At 42.1% G+C, this 20,381-nt stretch overlaps 1 protein-coding gene across 6 annotated transcripts; it reads right to left on the bottom strand.

Annotated features, from left to right (window-relative positions):
* Positions 1–239: 239 nt before the first annotated feature.
* pcm1 (pericentriolar material 1) lies at positions 240–19,752 on the bottom strand. 6 transcript variants are annotated; one of them, XM_080029772.1, is made up of 40 exons: positions 19,585–19,752; positions 18,246–18,369; positions 17,792–18,040; positions 16,728–17,054; positions 15,754–15,924; positions 15,019–15,138; positions 14,540–14,726; positions 14,224–14,333; positions 13,755–14,028; positions 13,509–13,659; positions 12,959–13,174; positions 12,313–12,479; positions 11,776–12,005; positions 11,327–11,469; positions 11,077–11,206; positions 10,640–10,810; positions 10,333–10,514; positions 9,866–10,072; positions 9,482–9,770; positions 9,132–9,277; positions 8,840–9,045; positions 8,177–8,357; positions 7,773–8,083; positions 7,518–7,679; positions 7,270–7,326; positions 6,920–7,092; positions 6,029–6,160; positions 5,238–5,367; positions 4,621–4,788; positions 4,394–4,488; positions 3,818–3,952; positions 3,518–3,721; positions 3,331–3,384; positions 3,104–3,233; positions 2,831–2,979; positions 1,978–2,041; positions 1,640–1,818; positions 1,385–1,477; positions 1,139–1,262; positions 240–941 (listed from the first exon to the last, which is right to left on the bottom strand). In XM_080029772.1, the coding sequence occupies exons 2-40, from the start codon at positions 18,339–18,341 to the stop codon at positions 916–918; spliced, it is 6,339 nt and encodes a 2,112-aa protein (XP_079885898.1). In that variant the 5' UTR covers positions 18,342–18,369; positions 19,585–19,752; the 3' UTR covers positions 240–915. The 6 variants fall into 6 exon arrangements, with proteins under 6 accessions (XP_079885898.1, XP_079885900.1, XP_079885899.1 ...); XM_080029774.1 differs by having other exon boundaries at positions 10,333–10,511; XM_080029773.1 differs by lacking the exon at positions 19,585–19,752 and adding an exon at positions 19,131–19,171.
* Between the last annotated feature and the right edge of the window lie 629 nt (positions 19,753–20,381).

Raw genomic sequence — 20,381 nt, 5'->3', positions numbered from 1 at the left:
ACAGACAATATGGGATTTGTGCTTGTAAATGACTCATATTTACAGATTAATTTTCCATCAGTTGATTAGTCGATTCTAATCAGCAGTGTAAACTACAGTAAGTGAAAGTAACATTCGGTTAACTACTATATCACTACAGCCAATTCTTTTTAACTGCAACCAAATCTACCCTCGGGTACAAATAAAGTTACCTTAGCATTAAGACAGATGTTTCAAGCAACACAACCATGTTTGAAAGTTCCAGCATTTTATTATTTAAAACTTCTTACTGTAGTCAACATTTTAATTACATGAAAATTCATGGAGCGTAACCATTAACAGAACAAAACAGTTTATAAAGATGTGTCAGGAGGGATAAAAGTTAAGAGCTTCAATATAAAGGAAAAGGAGTTGAAGCAAGAGAAACAATAAACTGAAGACAGGCAGGCTACGGCTGAACCTCCATCCTACTGTAATCTCTTTATAATTAAGAATCAAGTTCAGAAAAGATGAGCTGTACAGCAATAAGGCCAGGACAAGACAATTAAAACGTTTTAAAAAAAAATCACAATTTAAAGTCAAACTGATCCCAGAACCAAGAAAGAGACTAAAAGGCGGCTCTGAAGAGGAGTTTCGGTACTATAAAGATTCAAACAGAGGCTTAACTGTCAGTAATCAGCAGCATAAAGACAACCCCTCCCCAGACACCAATAAATCACATTTAACATTCAGGCATAAAATGAACAAAGTGTTGATTATGTCTAGGTGTCATCTGTCGAGTGTCAGAGTCACAGCTAAACTTGTGACTGAAGTAATGAGCTTTTGCTCTTTTAAACTAGCAGATAAAAGAATCAACAATCATACATCCAGAACAGATTGAGGGCGTAATAATAGTGTTGCTAAAAACATTTGATTTGGAGACATTGGTAGAAATCTTTACACACTCCGGTCTCCGGCAGGGTCTGAAAAAGAAAAAAATTAAATTCATAAATTAGTGAAACTAAAAGTCAAAACCTTTTTAATATACAGACCAAAATAGCGGCTCATTCAAGCCTTGACTACACAGGGTAACAAGAGACAGAGGCTTGGCTTTTTCAAGGTATCTGGCAGCTACACAAATCAAATTGAAATGCTAACTGACAAGTACTGTAATCCATACCGGGTTCCTTCAGGGCCTGTGCGTTTCCCACCAGCCCACTCAGCGATTCAGCGTTTCCATTGAGGATCTCTATAGACAGGTTGTTATTCTGCTGCTCCTCCACTATTCTCTTCTGGAGTTCCTCCTAATGAGACAGCACAACGTTTTGGATTAGATAAGAGGATTTCACAGGGATTATATACATCTCGACTCACCTTGAAATAATACTAAACACAAACATGAATTTGAATGTGTTAAGTTACGCACCTCACACATGACTGTAAGCTGCAATGGCAAGTCATCCACCTTCACAAAGTCGTCCTCGTCAGATTTCTGACTGTTGTTACCTGAACCCACCTCCTGTAACAGTAATGTTGAGAACAATGAATAAGAAAAAAGGGCAAAGTAATGGTGTAGTACAGTAATGGTGCTTTCATTTTATAGTGGAAATTAATAACTGGATAAATACAAATATTCAGAGCACATTTTTATCAAAATTAGCATCTTCAGCCTTGGACTTACATCTACATTGATCATGACAGGTGAGTCTGTGTCCGGGCTGCTTGTGTTGGTCTCCTTGGGAACGTCCTGATCATTTGAGCTTCCTTCAGATGAAGCAGCAGCAGCTCCAGCTTTACTCTCCTCCTCCATGTCTCGGTCCTCTGCTGTGGGAACCAAAGTCCCAACTGACTTGTTGATTTCTGAAACACAAAGTAGTAAAAAAATAAAGTGTATGTGACAAAAGATGATTGAGTAACAAAGGGTCGAAGAAATACAAGATTTCTGTTAGGCAAAAAGCCAGTTTGACATTGTCTCGCTTGAAGGAAACTTCCACAGAAAATATATCAAGGCGACCTCACCATCAGTATTCTGTGGACTCCTCTGTTCAGCTCTGCTCTCCTGGGTTTCGCCGGGTGTTGTCCCCTGCAGCACAACACAATCACACAGGTCAGACCAAGACAAATGTGTTGATTAAAGCCCGACACGGGACCTTTTTAACCTTATAGAAATCATCATGAGACTTTTGACAGTTGATTATGTACTGTAGATTCACACATTTTTTAAAGATTCATTTTGAGATAGATGGCCATTAAAGATGGTTGTATAGGAGAAATAAGCAGACGCAAACGGACAAAGTTTAGTATAATAAACACCTAAATGTACATTTTGGACCTTTTCTTTATACTGTATTTTAAATAATTGGACAGTTACAGTATATTCCTGAAAATGTTCTGGAGAAAGGAGAGACCGTGTTCAGCTCCGCGGTGCTGTGGAGAACACAGGCTGCGGTGGCACGGAGGTGGCAGTTATTTGCAGTTGCTGTTTGACACAACGCTCAGTTTATTGCACACGATTTTCCTCATCCACCAATCTAGTTCATTTGAAACGAGGAGTACTCGAGTAGGCTACTCGATTACTAACGCCCATCCCTAGTAGCTACAGAACATGTACTGTGCTGTGTAATTATTATATTATTAGCCGCACCGTTATATAAGCCGCAGGGTCGAAAAATGGGGAAAAAGGTGCGGCTTATAGTCAGAAAATTACGGTACTAGTATGAAAGAAGAGTTACGGAATTTTATGGAAACAAAATACAAATCTCATAAATTGACCACTGCTTGAAAAAATTATGTTTTTTCCTGCAGTGTCTCGCCTTAATCGAAGTTATTGGTTATTTTATGTTTAAAAAAAATCTTGTAGTGCAACACTGACCTCCTGCTCTACCTGTCCATCAGCAGAAGCCTGCAAGGACATCTGGACATCCACCGGTCCGGCTTCAAACTCCTCCAGCTCTTCCTCCTCGTTCTCGTCTTCACCGCTGCCGTAGTTGGTCAGGGCCTGAGTCTCTGCTTTGGACAGACCTGAAGGGAAGACAACAAATGGTTTCTTTTAGCGTGACTGAAAATGATAAAAATGCTACATTACTGATTCAACATCTTGATGTAACTGAATAATACCAAGGGTTCCTTTAATATTTGGACTTACTGATTGACAGAGGGATTCCCATTCCACTCCCTTCATCTTCGTCTTCCTCTTCTGCCTCTGAAGCTTCACTACTGCGGATGTTCTTCCTCTCGGTCTGCAGGTAAAGCTCCTGCTCAGCCTCATCTTGGTCCTAGAATACAATAATAGATGTTAGTGTAACACACACACACAACACTCTCTCACCAAGTGGTGTTGACAATTTAATCATCAGTATTAAATTGACTGACCTTGTCTTCATCTGTGTGGGCTGGAGAGGCCAATCTTTCTCTACCAGTTAGTTCCTAATTGGGGGAATAAATAAACACCAACAGCCAAATCAAGAGTCATTCAAACTAATTTCTGTGCTACACTGTTGCACATACTTTTATTATATTACCAAACATACAAAGTGCAATTACAATCAAAACAACTAACCTTGAGAGTGTGTTGTGCGTTGCTGGGTTGATCAACCCTCCTCTTGTTTTTGTGTTTGGTTGCCAAAGCCATGCTGCTGTTGTTGTCCAGATCCTGCATGAGTCTAAAGAAGGCGAGTTCATTGAAGAGGATTTCTGAGATCTCCACCAGCAGATCCTCCCCACAGTCCTTCAGAGTACGGCCCACAAACTTACAGAGAGATTCCTGGAGCAAGAGAAGAGAGGGAAAAGTCAGAAATGCTGTTTGTTCGTTTGATCAGCTGAAACTTGGGAGATAACATGGTGTTGGCAGCGGCTGTACCTGCAGAATGCCTCCCAGCTGTCTGTGGAAGAAGCGGACAAACTCTTTGCTTTCATCATTCTGTTGGGTGAGAGTCAGAACCATGCGGCGCACCGATGTCAACAGCTGGAGGGAACAAACCTCATCCATGTTCTCCTAATGAAGGGAAACAGGGGTATGTTCACAGGGGGTATGCCAACTAGTGACAACGGTGTGTTTCTGCTTTATTCATTTTATACAGGATTTTTCTAAATCTGGAGAAAGCCATGGGCAGATAGACACACACATTTGAAACAATTGCGAATTTTCATAACAAAATTGCGCCACTGAGAGTCACATTGCTATCCCAGCAGGGCGAAATCATGAATGTTCAAAACATCCTTGAGCCCTCAAATGCCCCGCTGCTACCGTCTCATTCCTAGGGGAAACACCGCAACGTTCAATTTGAACTCAAAACTTTAAGCAATTAATGACTACCAAGCCACTCTTTTTCATCTCAATAGGTCAGTACAAGTATTTTTTTGAATTCAGTCAATTCTCTGAAAACACAAATCTGAAGCCAATCCACCCTGCAGCTCTCTGTGTACTTCCTCCTACCTTAAGGAAAGGAATGACTTCTGTCATGATGGCTTTGATCTGACGATCCAACTGCTGGGTGTCAATCTGAGGGCAGCGCATCTCACCCGCTGCTCCTGCTCACAGACAAAAAACAGCATCCTTTTATTCAAACATTCTGGTAAATCAAATCTCAAAGTGAAAGCCATTGACTGTGTTCTGAGGTCTTTGCATGTGCTGTGCTCAGGCAGGGTTATATGATGGGATACCTTCCATTTGGTCAGCAGCGTTAGCAGAAGGATGTTCAGCATTTGAGACTTCAGAGCCACAAGCACCTGCAGTGCCGGCGTTGCAGGGGTTAAACTCATCTTTAAGCTTCATGCGCTCATACTCCCTAATCCTGGCCAGAGCTTTGTCTAAATGAATCACCGTGTTGCCTATCAGAGCAGCAAAGACAGGAGAGCGGGGGAGTGAAAGGGAGACACAAATGGGATCCAAAAAGTACAAAAATCAATGAAGCGAGAGAGAGAGAGAAGACCGTAGTGGATATTAATGCATCAGTAACCAGGTTTACACTACAGGATCAAACAAAGTAGGCCAGCTTCACTCCTGATCTATGTCACAGAAGTTCCCTATTCTATATTCTTCTTTAGTTTCGCCATGCAGTATTGATCCTGAGGTTTAGTGCAACAAGCCCAAAAGTAGTCTGGCTGGAAAAAGTTGGAAGGGAAGCCCAAATTTGATATAGCTGAAGTTAATAAGCAAAGCATTTCAGTTGAATACCGGGATGTGGGAAAAGGTTTAAGGTGGGTTTACAGTTTTACAAGCTTCAGCCCCGTCTTTCCCAAAACCAAATGATTTCTACATGCATAGCTCATAACTATACCCAGATCGTCGTTTGCAAATGGTTCCAGGTTGGAGGAGGTTGACATGGAGCTGTCATTGTCCACATATTCTGCATCATCCCTCTTCTTCATTGTGTCCTGTGTGAGCCTCAGGTTTTTCTCCACTACCTCCTGAAAGAAAATAACCAAATAAACCTATCAAACAACCCAAGTGTGTATCTCACATGTCCTAAACCAAACACTTTTACCACCAATTATTCAGATTATAGAAGAATGAACAATACGATACATCTCCATGGCCTAACATCCCACTGAAGAATTTATAGAGACGAGACAAATTTGCGGTATATGCTAGAAACAGCAGCAATGGCGGTTTCTCCTAACTTGGAAAATTACACATTTCATCCATCATTCTTGAACAAAGGCTTTATTTAGACAGACAAAAGGGCCTTGCTCCCCAATTAGCATAACTCCAGGGACCTTGGCCCAGAACAAAGAGCACATGTCTGAACTGGCAAAAGAATAGTGGAGTGATGAGGGTCATTTTTATTTTCTTCACAGACAGGCTTCTGAAATCTTGCTGTCAAGTTAAATTCAAAGACGATGAAGATGGAGGGAGGGAACATTTTAATCAGAGAATAAAGACAGACATACAAAGATGAAAGGAGACAAGGCCGAGAGAGAAACTAATGAAGGATGGATTGAAAATGTAGAGGATGAATAGCGAAAAAGAGTAGGGGAAGGATGACAGTAAAGATTGTGAGAAAAGGCTTAAGTCTGGCTGAGGCGTGTGAGAATCCCACGCTTTAGTAGATAACACTATGTCTCTTACTGCATCACTGGTAGCCAGACTCTCACTGGGTGTGAGCTCAGACTGGGAGCCTGCAGCCCACGACACCGGGCCCAGAGGCGGCAGCTGGCCCTCGGCTGCACTCTTCTCTGTCAGGTGCCTGGTCACTATGTCCTGGCAGGAACACACAGGAGAGATTATTGGAATCATGCAAAAGTCACAAGGAGACATGACATTTATATCTCAAGGCCAGGCTCAGATTACAGCGGTTTTAAAAATTTGGACTAGATTTCTCTATCAGTCATGCGCGCGACACACGCACACGCACACACACACACACACTAAAGGGATCTCTGAGCTTTATTGGCATGAATGTTACATTTTTCCCAAAGCTAAATTACATATGATTGGATTATTATATTTTGAAAATGATTGAACCCTAGAATGAAGGAGACTGCTGTTCTTTTCTCTCACGTCCTCTTCTTAGTCTGTATTGTTGTTTCAGACATTTTACCCTCAGCAGATGAAGGCCACATTTCCACCAGCCATCAAAACCTAAAGTCTCCTCCGGCGTCATGGCTGCCATTTCAAAGGCGTTTCTTTTTCTCGTTCTAATTCTCTCTCTCTCTCTCTCTCGATTACGGTGGTAATGGTCGGGACAAGCCTATTTTATGTCTGTAAATTGTTTGAGAGATACTAATCCAATGTGTCATCGGTCACATACCAAGATATTCTCTGCAAAACAACCTTCCTGACCTAGAACCTCGACAAGAACTCCACTCTTATTCTCCTAAGGGGGAAATCAAGGAGTAAATTAGCCTGAATATCTAGTGATCTGAACGTAGCATCAATGCTATATCCATGCTAGGTACAAACAGCAGTTTAACAGTCAAACAGACCATCACTGAGAAGTTTGCATGTGTCCATACTCACTTGTAGGGAATACAGTGCCCTCTGTCGTAAGTAGTCTGTGTTGAGCAGCTGCAGCTCATGGAAGAGCTCCATGAGAAAGTGAGGACGGGACTCATTCTGGGAGATCAAAGTAGCAACCTCAGAGTAGATGGTCTCCCTCAGTGCCTCGAACAGAGAGAAGTCACTGCTGGCATCTACAGAATAAAGATTTGACAGCATGAGATTTGGGTGGAACTCATATCACAAAAAGTATAAATTAATTAAAAAAAGTTTTCTCTCAAACTTAAAACCTTTGGTTTAGGTTAAGCAAAAAACAAGAGCATGCATAAGATGTTTAGGGGATATAGGATGCTCTGTCATAGTGGGTTTACCTGGTGCTTCTGTGCATGCAATTCTGTTAGAGAGGAAGGGAGTTCTCCAAGCATAGGCTGTGAGTAAGATAAATTAAAGTGAAAACAATGTAAAATTATAACCCAAAATTAAAGTGAAACACGTGGTCATGACAAATGTGCAAAGAATAAAAATGATATCAAAAGGACAAGATGTTAAAATGATGGAGAAAAACAAATAGAGGTGAGGTGAAGTTCAAAACAGTCACTACAAATAGCCTGACCCGTACCAGAGGAGAGGTCATTTCTTTTGTTCCCAAGCTTAGATTTGCTGGCGAGTTTCTCTTGAGTCAGCTTGTCCAGCAGACTCTTGTTCTGCTCCTTCTGCCGAGACAGCGGTGCCCTCTCCTGGGCAAAGTCTGCAGTACTGCTGACGCTGTCACTATCACAACCTGAGGAAAACGCAAAGATAGAAAAACACTCGTCAGATATCTCCTAATTTGGTTACAGCAAATAATACAGGAGCCTTAACTCCATTGTGTTACCTTCACTGTTCTTGTTGAGCCCTTTGCTCCTCCTGCGACGACTCTTAGAATTGGGCGTCTTGCTTCTGGAGGCCAGGTTGGCTTGTGCGGAGGCCTTGCGCCCGGTCTTAAAGGTCTTTGTGATGGTGGTGGGGTCAACAGGGTCGGGCATGGTGCTGAAGCTCTCCTGGGACTCCCGGTCAAAGGCTTGAGGTCGGGAGTGGCGGTGGGTGAAAGTTGGGGAGGACGAGGGAGAATCCTGGGGCTCGGCTTTAGACTGGTGATGCTGGACGGTGTTGTTTGTGTAGGAGGTTTTCAACAGGCGGCCTAGTCTAAAAGGATTACACAGAAAAACAAATATGAACAATAATGAACAGTTTGCTTGAATAAATATGTATTTTGTTAGGCAGAAATGATGCACATACCCTCTCTCCGTAGTGGTGTTGAGAGGAGAGCGCTGCAGTGGAGGAGGGAAACTCATGTACTCTGTTTTGATTGAGGTGTTGGGGTCTAGCTGCTGCTTCTGCTGGTCAGTGGATATGTGACCTGCCGCCCCTGGAGGGAACTCACCCATGGGAGCAGGGAAGAGTGGGAATAAGTTAAAGCCTGCAGAGAGGAAAAAGGAAGAAATGGTTCATTTGCAGTTTAAGGGCTAATGGTCCAAAGAATCAATTAAATCCTAGCAGTAAGACTTTTGGCCTTTGATTTCTGCAAGACTGAGTCACTTTAAAATATATTCAAATTCTAACTGCAAAAATGTGAAAATACTTTTCATAACATTGGACAAGAACTTAATGGGAAAAAATAAAGATTAACACATTTTGTATATTTATGTTTTGAACATTCTGATTTTCTTTTATCACAAGGTAGGATTGCAGAGAATTTCATAAGTACATTAACCAAGGTCATCCTTGCATTGAACTTAGTTAACAAGGGTTTTGGCACTCTTAACAAGACCATAGCCTGTCTTGTGAACCTCATTTAGATGTTTTAGCTTTCTGTTGTTTCCAACGCCGTTACAAGTACCATTCTAGACATGATTTGAGTGAGGATTAGGCTCAAGAGGCTAATAAATATGCATGTCTTACTGGGAGGGAATGGGGATAAGGCAGCAGTTGACATGTTGTTGGTTGAAGGAGGCAGGGTAGAGGAGAAGGGGGGAAAGACACCAGGAGAGGCAGAGGGAGCGGAGCTGGATTCCTGGGATGAGCCCTGCTTCTGTGTCTGCCAACCTGCTGCTGAAGAGGACGTCTGCTGCTGCTGGCGTATGAGGTCATTCAGGACCTGCTTTAGTCTGAAGGAAAAGTACAAAGAACATTTTAAAGCAGGAACTTCTTAATATAAATGAAGTGGTTTGGTATTGTTTACTGTTGTCTTCACCTTTGTACATTGTTTTGCTGCCATGCCAGCTGTGTGTAACACTGGTTGAGCTGGTGCATGACCAGGTGGACCTGTGGTGATGACAGGTTGTTGGGTATCACACTGTATTGACCTGTCAGCTGGGTTTGTAACATATAAGAGAGCGTCTGTGGAAGAAGTTGAGAGAGGAAATGAATGGTGTGTTTTTCATTATGTTTAAAAAGCTCACAAATGAAGAAATAGCGATAGCATATTAGAACCCCGACTGCATTGACAATTTCACTATGACAGCAAATTAAGTCTAGACACGCTTGTGTCAGTAATCACAGTCAGTGTCAGAGTGTGTGTGGGTAATTGTTCGGGGCACCAACCTGCTGGTCCTGCAGAAGTGTCTGACACATGCTCGTGCTGAAGTCCAGCTGTCTCTGCAGGTGGCTGACCTGCTCCTGCCAGGGACTGGAGCCCTCCACGAAGGAGAGCTCCGAGGCCCAGCGCAGATTCTCCTGTCGCCTGGCACCTCCCTGCTGGCTCGCTGACTGGTTCAGACTTCTGGACGGCTGTTGCTGTTGCTGTTGTTGTTGTTGCTTGGCCTTAGTCTGGTTATGAAGAGTTGCATTTCCACTTACTTCACCCGAGAACGCTGGTGGAGGCTTCAGGTTGCTAAGGGCCAATAAAAGAGTGATATAAATTGACTTTGAAAAACAGATTATAGATATGAGTGCAATGCCATTTCTTCTGCGTCCACTCTATCTGACCTTCCGTGATCCTTGCGGTTACTGTAGGCGCACTGGTTGCGGCTGGAGGAGAAGATGTGGATGTCGTCCTCGGAGCTGCTCTCAGAACAGTCTTCCTGCTCCTCCTCCTCCTCCTCTGCACACATCCCAGAGCGATATTCATCTTCGTCCTCATCGTCGTCTTCATCGTCCAGGTGACAGGGAGTGGAACCCCAAGTGGCCATTGTCCTAATGACACATCAGCAAAATGCTACAATTTGTATCCGTCTATTAGCTTCAAACCCTTCTTTATGTAAAAAAGGAAATAACTGCCATCCAGTCACAATAGCTCTCACAATATGGTTAAAGCCTCTGGAACTCTGGTCTAAAATAGTCAAAATCAATACATGATATCAAAGTTGTGTATCAATAAGCTTTACCAAAAATCTGATTGAAAATAAATTTTCATAAATTGTTGAGTCAGGCACCCAGAACAGTATGTCTCCTACCTTTCATCCCTACTGACGGGCTGTGAGGGTGTAGCAAGGCCTTCTGGGTCATCCATCAGTTGAGGTGAGTCACTGAGACCGCTTCTCCTCTGGTGTTCAGCCATCAAGGACTCCAGGTGCTTTCTGCGCTGTCGTAGTTCTTCACGCAGGATCTGGTGCCGACGCATCTCTGACCAAAGCTGCTGACCACGCAAGAACAATGGAGGGAAGCGTTAACTATGATCTGCACTGTTTAGTACAGAACTAATGTTGTAATTTCACCAGTTACAGACAAGGGTCTTGATGTTGACAAGATGGAGTCTGTTACCTCATTGTCAGTGACTGAAGAAGTTGCTGCTTCTGGTGCGGTGGGTTTGAGCACAGCGGAGTTGGTTTTAGGTCCAGAGGAAGAGGAAGCCTGGACAGTAGCCGGAGTGGAAACTGCAACTGGAACCTTCCTCAGCAAGCCCTGCTGACTCACTGAGCTGGACATAGATGACTAAAAAGGAGACCACAAACAGTTAAAAGGGTATGTTATTTAAATACAAATATTTAACGTTTTGAAGAAACAGCAGATTTACATTGTTGACAGTTTATTAGGTACACGTTGCTTTATGGTGATCCCAATTTTTTTCTCCAGCCCAAACATGTTTTCAAAAAGTACACACTGTTTCCACTTTTTATCAAATCCTACTTTAGATTCTTGGCAGATTCTTTGAGTAAGACAGGAAAACGTGTGTCTGTGCTTGTGCCTGTGTAGTTTACCTGGAGGTCAGGGCAAGCCCACTGCAGGTCTTGGATCTTGCCTTGGATCTCAACAAGCCGCTGGCGTTCTTCATGGAGCTGCTGCAGCTCCTGCTTCTGCTGACGCAACTTCTCCTCATACAGCTTCTCCCTGGTTTCAAATATAATAGTTTTAATGCAGTGCAAAGAGTAAACAGTAAAAGTACAGTACTGTTTTAGGGCATTTCCTGCACAGGCCGACTTTTGAGAGCATTTATTGAATATACTTTACCTGGCTTTGCTGGAGAGAGCGAGTTCTCTGGGGTTCTGTTTGGATCCGGTCCCCAGCGACCCAGCCACAGCAGCTCTTGTATTATTTGGCTGCTGATGTAAAACTTCATCCTCATTGGCTGTTGTACCATCGGTGTCATCACTCTGGACATAGGCAGTAACACAATAACACAGCGGTCAGCTTCAGATGTGGGTCAGTATTTATGTACTAGAGAGAGTGTTATTTTTGGTTCTTTGCAGACAAATCTTATCTTTTAAATACGTTTTTCATATTCCTTTATATAAGTGACCAAACAAGATGCAAATATCTATAAAAAATGCTTTTAAAGTTGACAAGGTCAAAAAAGCTTTCAATTCTACAAATTCTTTAACTTTTCCTTTCACTCTACCAATCAAGAAGTAAACCTACATCCCCACTATTGAATCTGTATGAATAATAATCTGCCTCACCTGCACCATGGCCACCAGCTCCTGAAGCTGCCTGAGTTTCTGCTTGGCCGTCTGCCGATGAACCTTCTGTACAAAACCTCCATTGTTCCCCAGGCTGCTTCTGCGGCTGGATCCTGATGCCTCGCTGTCGGGAGCGGCAGCCCTCGCACCTGCAACATTATCCAGACCGTCTTCATCCTCATCCTCGTCCTTCACCTGATTATAAGCGCTGGCCCTGTTGTACTGGCACTCTAAATGAGAGCACAGTGACAGAAATAATATTTAGATTCAGTTAAGAGTTAGGTCATATTCAAAGTGCCATCTTTAAAGTTTGCATAAACACAGAACAAATCGACCTTCAAGAACAACCTGCTGAAATCAAAGCACGTTTTCAACAAAAAAAAGAGCCCTAACTCTACCAATTTCACTACTTTCAAGTATATTTTATACCACTTAATCTCCCATAACATATTCAACAAAAAATTCAAGAATACATAATGAATCCCTCCAAAGAACCATCAGCTGTAACAATGATCTGTGTAGCGTGTATGTGTATACCTATTGCTGAGGGGATGTTGAGGCTGCGGAGGTTGGCCGATGACCTGTTGTTGATCTCACACTCAGTGTTGAGTCTTCCATCACGGTTGTTTGTGGCGCTGCTTCTGACACTGCGCCCGTTGGTCAGGCTGTTCAGGTCTGTCCAGTTCCCACTGCGCTGTGGGTTTCTGAAGAGATCAAGTGCACTGACTGTTACGAATACATCAAGATACCAGTAGTAGAGTTACACACACTCTGACCTTAGGTTGAACCCCATCCTGCTATAACTTGAGCTCTACCAACCTTCCCCTCCCATAGGCAATGTTTCTGTTTAATTCAAACACAAGCTGAATCTGTGTTATATGGGGCTGCTGCAACTCACAATTATTTTCATTATCGCTTCATCTTTTCCTAGAGCCGAATGTGATCATATCAAATGTTTAGTTTTAATAAATTAAACTAATTTAATCACATCTGAGAAGCTTAACCATTAATTATTTGGCATTGTTGCTAGAAACATTTACTTAACAATTTTTTTTTAAATAGCTGCTGGTTAATTTTTATTTTTTCTTAAGATCTTGAAACTTTATAATCTGTTGAAAGCAGTCGTTTATTTATTCATAAAAAAAGCTATTCTTCACATAATTATTCTTTCAGATGAACACACCTGATGTTAGTTACAGGCTGGCGGTTCTCCTGTTCAGAGTCAAACATGACCTCAAATATAGAGCCATCCTCTGTCTCATCTTCCTCCTCCTCTTCCTCATCATCATCCTCTTTTACATTCTCATTCACAGCATCCACCATCATATCAGACGTCTGCTCGTAGTACTGAACCAACTCCCGCAGCTCGTTCAAACGCTTGTGGACCTCCTTCAGCTTCCTGTAAGGGAGTAGAAAAGAAAAACCTGTGTAAATGAAATGCGAGTGTGTACTTAGCTTGATAATTCAAAAGTTATTTGACATGCTTCACCATTCCCCCCGTCTACTAAAGTTCAAAGGACAGAGTCACTTATAGAAAAGAACCGGTATGAAATGATGGAGGCTTAAATTTGTCAACAAGAGGAACTGTGTTAGGCTTTGCATGGTTACCCCAGCCTGTATTACACCAGCCCCGTTCTATACAACACCCTGCTGCTGATATCTGACCTACCTATTCAACTGCTTGACGCTCTGTGTGCGTGCGTGTTTGTGTATGTGTGTGTTTCCGTGTGTACCTGAGCTTGTCTGTGGAATTGGAGCTCTCCTGGCGTTGTGCGACTGAAGGATGAAAGGCAGTGGAAGCTGACGCCCCGTTGGAGCAGAGAGCAGATGGAAACTCTGAAGATCCTCCCATACTCAGACTGAACTGTGTTGACAAGCCACGACCTGAAGGCATAAACATCAAGTTAATCTACACTTTATAAAAAGGAAAATCTGCCACACAATGACTGCAAAAAAAAAGGTTTTGTAAATACTCTTACATGAGTTATTATTGAGTGTCTGGTCTCTGAGTGAATGCAGCTCCTGTAGGATCTTGTCCATGGTTTGCTTTTTGTCTTGCAGTTCTTGGAGCTTAGTGAGTTTGGCACTGGCGGCTGCTGCTCCTGTGTCCAGGTCTGTGTGGGGACCGGAGGCCGAGTGGAGCAGAGGCCTGTGCTGAGGAGGGCCGACAGCATGGGGAGCCCGGGACCAGCACACCTCTCTGGAGAGGGACAGGCTCTCTGCCTGACGACGGTTGTCTGGCACTGCTTTAGTCTAGAAGGCATCAATGATAGCAAACTTGAACTATAAATATAATTAAGATTATACTTCATCAAAAAAATCATGCTTTAATGATAATTATTATGAATTGAAAAACCGAATTACAGATACATTACATTACAAATATTTTTAAAAAGCACAAGACTATTATTTATGGAGGATGCAATGGCAGCCCATAGTGTACTGTACCTGAGAGTCATGTAGCTGGTTGTGAAACCGCTGGATCAAATCATTTAACTCATCATTCAGTTCTGAGGTGATGCTCAGGCCGGAAACACTGCCTGTGGTTTCTGTTACTACTAATGACAACAACAACAAATGTCAAGGAATTAAACACAAGATTTAAATATGACTTCAAGTGGTAGAAACTATTTACATATTTGCAGTACAAGAACATGTAAAAAGTAAAAGTACTTTTTCTTCTAGAAAAACCCTCAAAAAACAACTGCTTGTCCGCAATTTATTCCGAAAGGGCCGGTGACCAAGCCATGACTGAGTATCTCACCAGTGTCATCAATCACAGCTAGTGTTTGTTCTGCATTGTCCTGCATGGCCATCAGTGCTTCCTGTCGGCCCTGCAGTGCCCTCAGCTGCTCCTGCTGCTCCAACATCTTCTTCAGCAGCTCGTGTTGCTTACGCAGATTCTCCAACTCTTCCTTTTGGTCAGACCGCACCATGTCTGGCCTTCCCCCCTACAAGATTCACACCCATACCGCATTACAAACACTGGATCTACCTAAAGACAGCAGCCGCAGTGAAGTGGTGCTACTCAGCAGAATGGGTAAAAAATGCTTGTCAGGTACTGACGCAGCAAATGAAACAGCCCTACAATGATAAAAGTAAAGAATGGCCCCATTCCTACGTTTATATTTCCTTGTGTTATTTATACTAATACTAATAACAACGGCTACATGCAATGTAACAGAGACTCTTGATATGGGTAAAAAGGGGCAGATATTTTGTAAAGTCCACATATGTACACACCGTTGCATTTGAGGCATCTGAAGAGTGGACCTCCATGTTAAGAAAAGTGCTTTCTACCATTGAACCTGAGCCCACTGCAGAGTCCAGGGTCCCCACATCATCATCCACATTCTCCCGTGTCTGAAGAGAAAGTGGAAAGAACAGCCAGTGACTTAAAGATAGCTGCATATCAAAATACGCAGTACACCCTTTTGGCATTGTGAAAGTAATAACTTAGCAACTAAAAAATTATTCAAAATGAATATGCTCCTTCGAATGCTCCATATAAGAGAATGTCTGCATGTAGGAGCTATTTGTTCCATGTATTATAGGAAGTATAAATCCTGCAGTGAATTTCAGTATGCATAGTGATGAACAACGTTTCCTTCAAATACTTCACAGAAAGTCTCAATTCAAGGAAAAATGATGCCAAACACAAAATAAAGCCATTTGTGAGAAATAAAAGATCGCACGAAACTGAAAGTCCTAATTGTATCATCACATGAAAACAACTTGACTGTTGAAGTGTTTCAGGCCACAGAGGAAGACACAGCCATTAAAAATACATGTGTAGAAGCTGTCAATATAAAACACAAACGGGTTCATTTTCAAGAATAAGTCAGCTATGAAATAAGCTTCACGAAGAAAATACGATGTCTACTGAAAGTGATGTCTGACACTGTGAGGAAAAGAAAATAACTAGAATTGGTTCTGAATGAAAAAAATTAGAAAGTAAATAATGAGTGACTGACTAACCAGCATTTTCTGTAGGAAGCGTAAGTAGGACCTCTCCTGCTCCTTGAGGTGGTCGATGAGATGGGACAGACGCTCCACGTTGGCCGGCACATCGTTCTTCTCCACCAGATCGTCCCTCATAGAGCTGGCCTTACTGATGTACTCGCGGATCTGCACCAGTTTGCTCACCACCTGACACCGTACAGAGACAGAGAGAGGACGGCCGTGCGAGAGGTTTGGGTTACAGGAGGAGAGTATATGAGAGGAAGACTGAGAAAGACGCAGGGAAAGGTGAGCGAGCATCTGTGGCGGCGGCTGAGATCAGGCCTAATAAGGGCAGAAAGGGGGTTGGGCACCAAGGGGTGGCATATTTATAAATTCAATTGCCCTAAATACAGTCTAGTTCCAGCCGCACCAGCCCTCCCTCACTTTCATCCTAGTTTTGGTTTCACACAGTAGTCGCGAGTGCAGGGATGTTTTCATATTGAATGAATGTCTTTCTACAAAGGAGTAGAACACTTACATCTGCGGAAACAAGTTGTAACATGTCATCCCCTATTACGTTGATATGTCGAACTCTTTATATCAACTCATTAGCTATGTAATGTTGGCTGATGCACCATAATTATTTATCATGTAACTATATAAATGCAATTCATTATAAAGACAGTCAATTTACTCTCAATAAGTACTTTTCTTGTATGTTGCTATCCTATCCTCTTGCCAGTTTACACTTGGTAGAAATGTGGATTATTGATATTGATTGTCTAGTTGGGTTTTCTTTTTTTTCTTTTGTTGTTGGAGTCTGAAAAAAGGTCTTTCCTTGTTGGTGTAGTTACACACACCCTCACACAAGTAAGAGATATAAAAGCTATGTTTATCTAATCGATTACTTTTAGTGTCAACTGTCCGTGTAATCCAACATCTCATTGTTCCACTTTAGAGTATACAGTAAAGCTGATCAAATCATAAGTAACAACAAAACAAAATGTTACCTGGCTGCTGTCAATTCTGGGCTCTCCTCTGTCATATTCTCTGTGCGCTAAAGACTCTCTCTCGCTGGCAGTGCGGCTGGGCCTTGGGGTATCCTTGATAGGGACCAATGGGGTTAACGAATCTCTGAGTCCTGGGCTCTGCTTCTTAGTTTCCTTGGTGATGGCCGGTGTGGCTGGGGCAGAGGAGGAGGGAGGGAGCAGCTCCTTGCTTCTGTTAGTGTTCACATGCAGAGGTAGGAAGTTGTAGGGCTTTTTGTTCTCTCCAGCCAACTGCCGCTGGTTGTTGGCAGCTGTGACACGCCCCTGGGAGTCACTGCCGATGCTCCTCTGAGTAAGAAATAAAAAATATTTAAGTCAGACAAAATTCCAACACTCAAAATTCAGCAAAAAAAATGTTTACACCTAAAAGACTTTGTTCATGTCCATGTGTCTGCATCTCCTTGTTATGAGATTTTCGACTGTCCAAAACACACCATAACAACTTTTTATCATGGAATGTTACCATGCTACGATCCTCTCCCAAGTTTATCTTTGGCCACCATACCATGAAAGTAGTTTACAAGTTTGTTTTTATCGATTCAGAGTTTCGATTTCTTTGCTGCATCTATGTCAGCCACAACAACTGCAAACCAAACCAAACCAAACTATGACAAATATTCTGCTATCACTGCCTTTATTGCCTGGCAATGCATCACAATAATGCATTGGCATTTCATCACTAAACGTAAAACGCAAATCGTTAATCAGAAGGCACAAGTTAACCGTGAGATATAACAAAATGTTCATGCTGGTCAAGGACATACAACAGTACAGAGACCTGTTGATAAAAATGCTGCTCTACAGGGCCATTTTCAAAGCACTGGAAATACAGTTGTGGAGGATTCAATCCTTTTAAGTACTGTTTTCAGGCCATCAGCTCATTGTAATACCATTGTGATGACTGCAGACTGTGCTACTGCCCATACATTTATAACAGATCTGCACTACTAGGATGTTACTCATGCCAAAACATATTGACTATACTTAACAAAAATAATATCTAATGGAATGGAGCAGCTTTTCACCTCATCCAGGTCTGTGAAATTGATTCTCTGACGAAGCTTGTCCAGCTCAGCCTGGTCTGGGACTGACATCTGGGTGGTGTATTTAATGTGGGGGAAGGAATGGGGAGTGCGTGCTCTCCTGCGACCGGCCCCAGGTGTGGACTCTGGCGAAATATCATTTGTCAGTTGGCTCTCCACCACCGTAGCAGAAAGCTTCTTCTTGTTCTTCTCTGATGTTCGGTTGGCTTTCTTCTGCTGCACACCCCAGTCCTTAACAGCAAAAATATTGACTCTGTTAATTATTACTTGTGTTTATTTTTGATGTGTAATATGGACAGAGCCATGTGTACTTTACAGTTTGGGACCAATACTGTATCATAACATCAAGAAGTGCAAACAAAGCCCTTCAACAAATCTTGTATAAAAATGAAAAATGTATTTGTTTCTATGAAATGTTGTGATCAGTCCTCCTCACCATGTTGTTGAGTCTATCTTCCAGACTGCCATTGGTTACAGTCCAGTTGTGAAGCTCGTCAGCACTGTCATCAAAAGGAGTGCCTCCAGTTGCCATGTCAGCCACTTACAGCTTGCTGAAAAATCTAAATCAAACTCCTACTGGTCAGCATACAGAGACAGCAAAGTTACAAAAAAAACATAGTAAAACGGACGTTTCAGTTTAGGAAACTGCTTCCTCATAACATAACAAGACATACTTTCACAACATAGGACCACAGAACACCAAGCACATAATACTAGATAAGATTAAAAGAAGAACAAGGACATTTACTTTAGACTTTCAGAAGAATGGGAAACTTCATTTATTTCTAAGTGAAGGTGGTGCCTTAAAACGACAGCAACCCTGATGTAACTTTTTAGCTGCCACTAATTAGCTATTAATAACGACGTACTGCTGTATACGACAATTAACGATAGTAGTAAAACACTGACATGTTTAAAGGAGGTTTGTTGTAACATTAAAGCATAAAGTGCGTCATTTCTTACCGAAAGTCGTTAACTTTAGCTAATGTTAAGCCTTCAGCAGCTTGAAAACATCACTACGTTTATTAAAGACGCAGAGCTACTGGCTGTTGTATTGTGTGACCTGTCTTGTTCACGTGAGCTGCCGTTGGGTTTTTGTCTGTGTGGCCCGCTCGGATTCCCGGGGAAAAACAATGGGGCATCCCCCCTGCACCAAGCAGCGAGTTACCGCGAGCTTTTCTGCCACTGCTTTATGTTAGCTTGACAGGCAGAAAGTGAAGCAGTGACCAGTAAAGCACTTGGAGTAAGCTTCAAAACGCGTTAAAATTTAAATGTGCGTAGTTTATGTCTATGTAAACTTAACTAGCTCAACATTGCTGACCTAGTTCCACAATCGCCATGGCAACACGCTATAACCCCGACCTGGCACCTGCTAACCTGCTGGTTAGCGTTTCTTCTCCATCGATGCTACACCACCACAACAATCAAAACAAACACAAAAACATTGTGCTAATGAAGCTACAAAGTTCCCCAGATTGCCCAGGCAGTTCGCCAATGCTACTTAGCTTGCTAACAGCTGCTTACAAGGGAGCTAACTTTAAATGCCTCGATAAAAGTTGACGCAAACAAACCAGCATCTTGGCTCGCGCTAACTAATGAGAATACGGTGAGTTCTCGCTCTAAGCTAATAATGGAAAGCTATCAGCACTACGTAACATTAACATGGACAAACGCAGCATGTCCAAATGGTCCAAATACAGCATTTTAGTCGTGTTATTTACAACTGCGCTGGCTAAAGTTAGCTTACAGTCAAAGATAGTGAACGTTGATATTACCATTCAAAGTGGGGGAAATGAAGGAGGTGTCGTTGCGTAGCACTTCAAATGCTACAGTAATTTATCTCCGAATCGGGGTAAACGCAAAAAGCCATTTGATAAATGTTATAATAAAGTCTGGTCGTTCACAAAAAAAACACAGCAACTCTTGGATCCAAGGATGTGATCCTGGCCTGATGTAAACACTCCTATGCAGCAGGGGGCAGTATAGGTCAGTTACTTTATCATCTTCCAGCATAGGAATTTTTTTATGTGTATTCCTTTTATATACTATCCATGGTTTATTTATTTACTTCAGTTGTCAAATACATGCATGCACATATTAACCTTTTAAAATAGGTCCATGATATAAATACTAAGATTCACAGACAAAAATAATAAAACAAGTAGGCTACAGATCATCATGCAATTATTTTACAAAACCAGACGGACAAAATAAAAGATAAAACATACACACTTCAACTTACCAATGAATATAAACAGGGGTTTACCTGATTATTTGTAAAGATTCGCATAAGTTAGTAATTTTGGTTCGTGTTTTTTAATTCGATAGGCCTACTGTTTTTAAATATGAACCTAGATCTGATTTTTTGAAAGTGCTAAACGAGGGCAGTTTCTTTATCTCATACATTTTGGATATATTTTATATCCATAAAATGAAATATTTAAGGGAACAGAAATATTGTCATTCCCTAGACCACACTTCTCCCCCTCAACCTGGAACATGCTGCAGCACAAACACTGTCCAACTCGATTCCCCTAGGATTTTAAATCCCTCTGGAGAGGGACTCCATGGG

The sequence above is a fragment of the Ammodytes marinus genome, assembly GCF_949987685.1.
Source record: "Ammodytes marinus genome assembly, chromosome: 6".
NCBI classification, from domain to species: domain Eukaryota; kingdom Metazoa; phylum Chordata; class Actinopteri; order Uranoscopiformes; family Ammodytidae; genus Ammodytes; species Ammodytes marinus.
Note: the sequence above shows the minus strand (reverse complement) of the source record. Positions and strands in the feature narration are given on the sequence as shown.